We start from the raw sequence: 8,382 nt of genomic DNA on the forward strand, positions 1-8,382 counted from the left end.
GCCTAGTTTAGCTTTAATTTTCAGTATTTCTTTGCTCTTAGTGATGTTATAGAAGATTTAGGGGAGATTTCATATTACAGTAAAATACAGAGCAAAGTGTTTCTGTCATTGTTGTTCTTATACTGAAGCATTTGACCTGTGAAGTAGCTACTAAAACTGTAACTTTCTTGAACTGAAATAAAAGTTTACTGATTATACTTTCACTTGCTTAATCAGGTGGATGACAATATTCCGCTGAGAGTAATGCTCCTCCTTATGGATGAAGTCTTTGATTTAAAGGAAAGAAATCAGTGGTTAAGAAGAAATATAAAAAATCTGCTTCAGCAACTTATTAGAGCAACATATGGCGACACAATTAATAGGTACTGCTTTTCTTCTGTGTATAAATCCTTTTTGGTATTACTAAACTATTGTGGTTTAGATCTGCATGCATTCCCCTTTGAAGAGGATCAATAAACCAAGTACAAATGTGGTGTAAAGTGGAGATAAACACAAAACGTTGCTGAAAGACAAATTCCAGTAACTGTTATATGCCAGAGAACTTCCAAAAGAGCTTTCACATATCAACAAGGGTTCACGTTTCTGTGAATGTAACTTAATACTGATGGTGTCTCTGCTTCTTGCCCTGTGTTTTATGCTATACTTCTTGTTGTTAATACTATTTATTACTTTCTGCACTACTTCTGGTTACATCTCTTTGATGCCACAAATGATACACTGGCACTATCAAATTATATGAACTATACTGAATTGTTAAGTTTTTGCTCTCCCACTTTAAAAGATGAAGGAGAGGGAAGGGAAAGGACTGTTACGGGGTCTGTTCTGCCCTCCCTGTTCTCTGTAATTCACATATACCCTTCTTCATGCAAATGCAAAGCAAATTAATAGTGCTAAATAAGTAATGTTTCTTGCCTTCAGCTTAGAAATCTGTTTCCAGGCTTTCCCTTCTAATAGTTTGTTTCTGAAATGTAAATAAAAATACAGAACAAAAAAATTTCTAGAAACAGGATTGGCACTAAATTGTCACTTCATATTAGTGCCATGAATCAAAAACTTAATTTCTGGCAGATAAGAAGTAGTTTCCTGCTACTTTTTCAGGACATTCCTTACTGTATCATTATTTTTTACCCTTCACAAGTATATTTTTGATGTTTTCATCATCTCTGTTAAAACATACAGACGGTTCTTGTGGTACCAGTAGTGATGCAGCCATGTGATAACAATAGCACTGTGTGTTTTTCAAATAATTCCTTGCAGCCAGGTGACAAGTATCTTGAGACCTATGCTTCCAAAAACATGCTGCCCTGTTGAACAACTCTGAATACTTTTTGCTGTTTTCAGATTGTAGTATAACTAGCTGAGTTTGTGCACAGGCTGCTGCTTTCTTATTGCAGAGATGTGTGCAGAACTATTTTGCTTCTGCATTTGGAACTATTCCAGATAGCCACAGCTTCCCCTGGTTCAGCAGTCATACCTTGTTCTAGAAGATTCTTGGGGTTTAATGGCATTCTGCAGGAAAAATGTGTTTTCCTGTTTCTTAGAAAACTAAATTCAAATTGTGTTTAAGGAAATAATCCTGGGATTATGGTGATACACAGATGCATATATCATTTCTGTAAACATACTAGATTTGGACATTGAGCTATGTGTATGTGTTAATGAATGAAGGTCAAAGTTTATGATCAGTCTGTATCTCCTATTAAAGATTATGAAGTAACTGCATACCTAAGTATGGTAATTTGAGATTTTAAGTAGGTTCTTTGCTTACCGAAGCAGAACTTGAAAAGTACTCTATGAAGAGGAGCGCTCGACAAGCAGAACATTTATCTAATACTGATGAGAGATGCAACATCCATTTTCCAGCCTACTTAGTCATTGTACATTTACTCAAAAAAGAAAAAGGCTTTAGCTTTAGGAGAGATCAGTGAGCTTAGATTTTTTTCTTGAGAATCAGTGTTTACCTTCCTAGAGTGCAGTTTTATAGAACCTGCTTGTGAGTTGGAGAAAGCTGAAATTATACTTTGTTTGCCCTAGAGTGCTCTTTGAAAATTGTATATTTACTTGTTTTCTGTTTTAAAAATCAAATGAGAGAGACTTGTTGCTTTCATTTTAGAAAAATAGTTGATCATGTTGATTGGATGACATCTCCTGAGCAAGTAGCAGATGCGGTGAAACGCTTCAGGTATGTCTTTTATCATAGATGTTAAATATGAAGTACTTGCCAATTGATGTCTAACATCTGTGTATCCTTCCTGTTCTTCTTATGTAAGGAAATTATTATTACTGTACAGATCTCCAGTTGGAGCATACACTGCTTTTTATGTGTGTTAAGTGAGAGAAAATAATTGTCCCATGAAGAATATTTTTGAGTTTTCTCCTCTTCCTTAAAAAGTTCTTTGTTAACCAGTCTAGAAGAGTTATAGTATGGGTGTGCTTACGAATTTCATCATATTACTGGATGAAGTGTCTAGTTTACCTTGATGAAGGTGTGTGCATGCCTTGCCTTAAAAGGCAAACAATTATTACTGAAAAAGCCCTAGCTCTGAGCTAATATGTTTCACATGTGGCCACGTACAGCAGAACTGAAGTCTGAGTTTGGAAGTATCAAAGGCTCTGTCATTCTGTTTCCGAAAAGTCTTAATGGCTTCTGCAGTGTTGTTAAGCGCCACTCCGCCTTGTTTTGGGTTTGGTTTTGGGGTTTTTTTTTGATGGGATGAAAGACATAAAGTAGGATAACATATTAGCCAAAGGTTCATACTTTACAGATACTCTGTTATTCTTTAATAAAACCGAGTAAGAACATGTGCTTCTTACTCAGAAAAAGAATATGTCATTCACCGAGACAAAATGGCTTTTTAGACAGAGGTATGTCTTTTTCATTGGGCTTTGTACTTGTCACGGTTTAAAGCTGGGCTGGCTATTAAACCTGCGGCAGATGCCCTCTGTTATCCCCCCCCCTCCCCCCAGAGGGAAAGGGAAAGGGAAAAGGGAGAGAGACTTCTGGGTTGGAAAATTAAAACAGTTTTAATAATCTATAATAATGAAAAAAAAAGTATAATAATAATAATAGAAATAATCAAATATATACAAATATATATACAAAACCAAGATTGAGCTCCCCTGAAGTCAGCCACGTCACCACCGGCACTGCAGGGCAGGCTCCGGGAAGGCCCAGCCTGGGCCTAGCGATGGTCGAGAGCTGGATTCAGGAACGCACGGATCGGGATCGGGGGCAGCAGGAAAACAGACGGAGTCCTCCCTGGACACCGGCCATAGCAGAAAAAGCGAGACCCTCGTGATCCCCCCGCTTTATACTGAGAATGACGTGTATGGGATGGAATACCCTCGTTGGTCAATTTTGGGTCACCTGCCCTGTCCGCTCCCCCCTGCAGCTGCGACCCCCCTTCGGCTCTTCACTCGTAAGCAGTGAGGAATTCAGCAGTGACCTTGGTTTCTCTCAAGAATAAGTACAGCAAGAGCCTTTCTGCACAACATCTGGTGCCTCAGTGATAACTACAAACTTCGAGCATTATCAGTCCTGTCTGCAAAAACATGCAGTTAGTTTCAGAAAGTGCAGTACTACACTGAAACTACTTCATCTCAGCTTTGGCTGATGAAGCAATTAATAGACCTAAGCCTAGAGTCTCTCAGTGGCAATAGAGACTGATTGGTAAAAGCAAATCTTGGGTATATTTTATGTAACAACTATGTGGTATTTCAATGGTTTTGGTGTGTAATATTTTCTTAAAATTTTCTTTCACCTGATTCTTATACTAGAGGAGTATATGGTAGCTACTAATAGATTGAGTGTATTGTACTTCTTGCTTTTGATTTCTTTTTCGTCTTTTCTAATATTTGAAGGGTGTGTTAGGTTGTGTGCAAGTTACTTACTTGTATTTATTTGATGAGATAGCTTAGAGGAATTAAAAAGAGCCTTTTACTTGATAAAATTTTAATGTATTTTGACAGATTTGCTTTTGTTACAGAGATGCTTTTTGGCCCAATGGCATTTTAGCAGAGACTGTTGCACGGAGGGACAAAGCTATTAGAATGAGAACAAGAGTGGCAGGGAAGACCAAATTACTGGAGGTAATGCCAGGTAAGTGAGTCTGGGATTGAAGCCTAATAATCCTTACCACATATTGTTACTGGAATTAATGTCAGTATTCTTGTTGATTGTTGAAATGTTGACGTATGAACTGTATTAAATTAAAAGGTTTTTAATTATTAAAGCACTGAACGTTTTCACATGTACTGTGACTTTGCAACTCTGATTCTCTTAGAACCAGCCCGCTATTTAGTTTCACTAGAGCATTTAAGTTTAGTGCATGAAATACCTATATTCCAATACAGCATGATTTCATGTAAAATAACATGGTTCCCCATATATAGTGTAAAAGTGAAATCATTTTCAGAAATCCTTTCTACTGTAAGAGGACTTTTATTTTAATCATTTTATGTATAATAGAGGCACTGTTACTTCAAATTCTAGGCTATGTAATTTTGAAAGCTTTAATACTCAATTCAAGTTTGTTAACACAGAAGCAGAATTTAGCTTAAACTTCTGTGTAACTTTCATTTTTGTAGATGAACTGAAGCACATCATAGGCGCTGAGACAACACGGAAAGGCATTCTTCGGGTCTTTGAAATGTTCCAGCACACTCAACTGAATAAGAGAATGGTGTACGTGTTTCTGGAGAGATTCCTAGAAACCTTATTTCCACAAAATAAGTTCCCCGAGCTCTTCAACAAACTGCATTCACGGTCAAAGCAGATGCAGAGGTATAAGCAGAGACTACATTCTACTCAAGCACCTTGCTTACAGAAAAGGTGACACTTCAAACCTATTAAGCTGGTGTATGTTTGTCCAGGACTAATTACTTGGGCAGATACTCTGGGGCTTCAAACTCACATGCTGTTATTTCTGCACCAGTCTTCTAGTGTCACATATTAGATTATTAATGCATCTGTAAGACCTGTGGATCTTCTCATCTTCACTTGTAATTCAACCACTACCAGAAGGGTTTGTGTGTCTTAAATGATTTGGTGCGTCTTCATGCAACATTGAGGAGAATACTGGCCCAATATATAAGAATGCTGATTCCTTCCATTCCTGAGTTGATGTTTTGCCAGCAATGAAAAGTGCCAGACTGTTCAAGTAAAGCACAACTATGGTGATTCAATGGAAGAAAAGGATGTTTTGGCACTGGGAGAAGGTGCAATGTGTGAGAATCAGGTGGAACTGTTCTGCATTATGACTGTTGAGGCTCTGTAGGGCTCTTTTAACATTCCTGTAAAGGCTGAGCTAACAGGAAAAGCAGTCTCTGGAACAGCAGGTTCATAGGAGAGGGGAGAAATAGTTATAGCACCATCATAAAAGTACATTTATTAAAGAAAAGTTGAGGTAATGTGGCTTTTATGCCACATTTGCTTCACCTTTCATGTTTTGAAAAACAAACTAACATTAGATCAAATGGGAGTTTCGGTAAAGGCAGAGGTGCAGTAGAAGTAAACCCTTTATTCTGATTATTCCATAGCTTTAAGGGCCATATTCTGCTCTTATAGCATCTGGCATACATTTTGCATGTAACTTCAGTGGAGAAGGGGCATCATATTTATGTTCAGTTGGTGTATTTGAACATATGTCAAGTTGATAATTGTAGAAGGAAGGGGGTACATGTTTCAAAGAGGATAGACATCATGTTAGAAGATGAGGAAATTGCACTAAGACAGTTTACACACAGCTCCCCACTAAAATTTGAAACTTATTTTCAGTGTAAAAGACTATGTCCTACTTAATGGAAAGATTCCTTACCTTTTAGTGTGTAAGCCTCATATGGAAAAATATTAGGATTAGTTGGTTCCTCAGAGGTAAAAGATTTCATTAGTCATATGCAAACACTTGGAAGTTCCTGAACGCATCTCATTGTATATATGAAAATAAAAAGGAGATAATACTACAATATTTTTTTAAATATTTTTTTTTATTTTTTGCGTCATGTAAAATTTTAATAAATATTTGACATCAAGGTCCCACATCCGTCTGTTTAGTTTCATTGAAGGATTTCTGTCCAGTTAAAAATAAAGTAACACCTGAATAATCCTGTTTGGCCACAGCATATCTCAGTTTATGTTTTCTTTTTTCATAGTGCCCAACTGTTTGAGCACCACTATCCAGGTAAATAGAAGGTAATCCTATAGAGTCCATTTTTTTTCTGAACGCTCTACACAGGGTAAGGTACAGCTATTGATCAAGGATCCTTATATTAATTTGTATCTTAATGGATACAAATGATCCTTTTATGTGAGGGAGGAACGTAGACCTTTCATGAAAGCGTTCTAAGAGAAGATAGAAGGCTCTCAGAGGACCTAGGTAAATTGACTGAAGCCTCTATATAGATCATTTTTTTTTCATGGACTCTATTAATGCAATGTAGCCTTTTATCATACTACATAATGATGATCGTATTGTACTGTTAACATTCTCATACAGTATGCATGGGCTCAAGTGCACTTGGTTTTTTTTTCTTTATTGCAGAACTAGATACTGTAAATGAAATTCCTTTCTTTTATAATCCCTAGGAAGACGAGTTGGTAAATACCTAAGGACCCTTCCCCCTTCCTCTCTGCAGGTTCTGTAGAAGTGTGATGATTAAGTGCTGTTGAATTTAACAAAATTATTGAGTTCTGTGTGAGGTAAACAACATAGCCAGCTCCTATTGTTTACATGCCTGTATCTTCCTCTGATGTCAGGATGCTCAAGCATACCTGAGATCTGACTGATGAAAGATCGTTCAGCAATTGTTCTTGGCGATATAGTAAATATATCATTGATCCTACCAAATCGAATTTTATGTCTTTTAAATCACTGAATTTGTTATGCAGTATGAAAGTGGGAAGTTCAAGTACTCTTTTGTCGAATCCGTGGAACCTTTTATCTAGCCATAGATACCATGAAAAATTTCAAGACAATAGTGATCATGTGCAAATTTGAGATTTTTTTTTTTAATTATCTGGTACATTTCTGTACAAAAATAAAATAATATCTCTAGGAATGTGAACTGAACATAATACGCCATGTTTATTAGTCATTTTACTTAATGAATTTATTACATATATATACCTATACACACATTTATATAGAAGTGTGTGCATATGTATATATGTATTGAAGTTTTGTCTTCTCTATTTAAGTACAGAATGTGGCTTCCTAATTCAGTGGTGCCTGTTGGCTGGCAAGAATCATCAGAAATGAATACTTTTTGTTAGAAAGAGTTTCTATGTATCTTTATTTAAATGGTTTTCCTGTTGACGTTTTCAAATACCTGCCCTGTCAACCCATGCAGCCTATTATCGTAGGAAGTCTCCAAAACTGAATGTTAATATACAGCACTTAAGTGTCTGGATGTGTCTTCTGGCCTTTGAGTGCTGTGACTGGCCGCTGAAAATTGTGCCATTGTCAACAAATGCACTTGTTTTAGCCTTAATTATTTTTAAGAGAAAACGAGCAATTGAATTTTTCATTTGATTCATCCTCAAGCTTGTGCTGCTGGTGTTTGCTAGAACTAAACAGTAAATTTTAAGTGCTACCAGAATGTGTACCAAAATAAAAATACATGAATTCCACAATCTAAATTTTAATTTTGTGCAATATTTTCATTTAATGCATGTGTATTGAATAACTGTAAAATAAATGAATTTTTAATGTTTTGAAGTCTAGGTTAAAAATGTCTTCTCAGCTGAACAATTTTGCATTCTGTTGTTGCATTAGTTTATTTAAGGACTTGTTTTAAAAGTCTTATTTGTTACTCCTTTGTTAATTCCCCTGTTCTCAATGATCCTTGCTTTTCTGAGCAAGGCTTATATATTACAAGGGAAAAATCTGAAGAGCACATCTCATGAATATAGATGTTATAAATTACTTGTGCATATCATTGTACAGTAAGTGTCAGCTGTGTGCCTAATTGTCCTATCGATGCTTTTTCCCTCCCTTCCCCCTCCTCTCGTTTCCGTAACAAAGAATGAACATGAAACAGGCTGCCATGGTCACTTCTACTGAATGGCAGAGGACTCTGAATTTTTTTGGAGTTTGCATTTATGTTCTGTCCAATAGAAAGCTAAAAAATTACACTAATAAAGTATTAACAGGATCATAATGAGTCTCTAACTGTTTATTTTTAAAATAACTTTCTTGCTAGCAGGTACGAATGTTCCTCAAGTTTGGAAAAAAAATCTCTGAAGAAAAAATATTGCTGTTAAGTACTATTTGAAAAATCAGTCGTTCCTTAACTTTTAAACAGCTTATAAACTGGTTTTGCTTTAACAGATGAATCTCTACATTAATTTTCAACCAGTATTTGCAGAGTGTCCTATATTTTAAA

General features: G+C 36.1%; 1 protein-coding gene across 3 annotated transcripts in view; it reads left to right on the forward strand.

The window, feature by feature from the left end:
• SNX13 (sorting nexin 13) overlaps positions 1 to 8,157 on the forward strand; it is a 77,324-nt gene extending 69,167 nt beyond the window's left edge. For all 3 annotated transcript variants that reach the window (XM_068405165.1, XM_068405166.1, XM_068405167.1), the window contains 4 exons: positions 217 to 362; positions 2,114 to 2,182; positions 3,987 to 4,099; positions 4,588 to 8,157. In XM_068405165.1, coding sequence (XP_068261266.1) covers positions 217 to 362; positions 2,114 to 2,182; positions 3,987 to 4,099; positions 4,588 to 4,835 — 576 coding nt within the window. In that variant the 3' untranslated portion in view covers positions 4,836 to 8,157. The remainder of the gene's footprint in view (positions 1 to 216; positions 363 to 2,113; positions 2,183 to 3,986; positions 4,100 to 4,587) is intronic.
• The last annotated feature ends 225 nt before the right edge of the window (positions 8,158 to 8,382 follow it).

Source organism: Nyctibius grandis, chromosome 7, assembly GCF_013368605.1.
Source record: "Nyctibius grandis isolate bNycGra1 chromosome 7, bNycGra1.pri, whole genome shotgun sequence".
Lineage (NCBI taxonomy): Eukaryota > Metazoa > Chordata > Aves > Nyctibiiformes > Nyctibiidae > Nyctibius > Nyctibius grandis.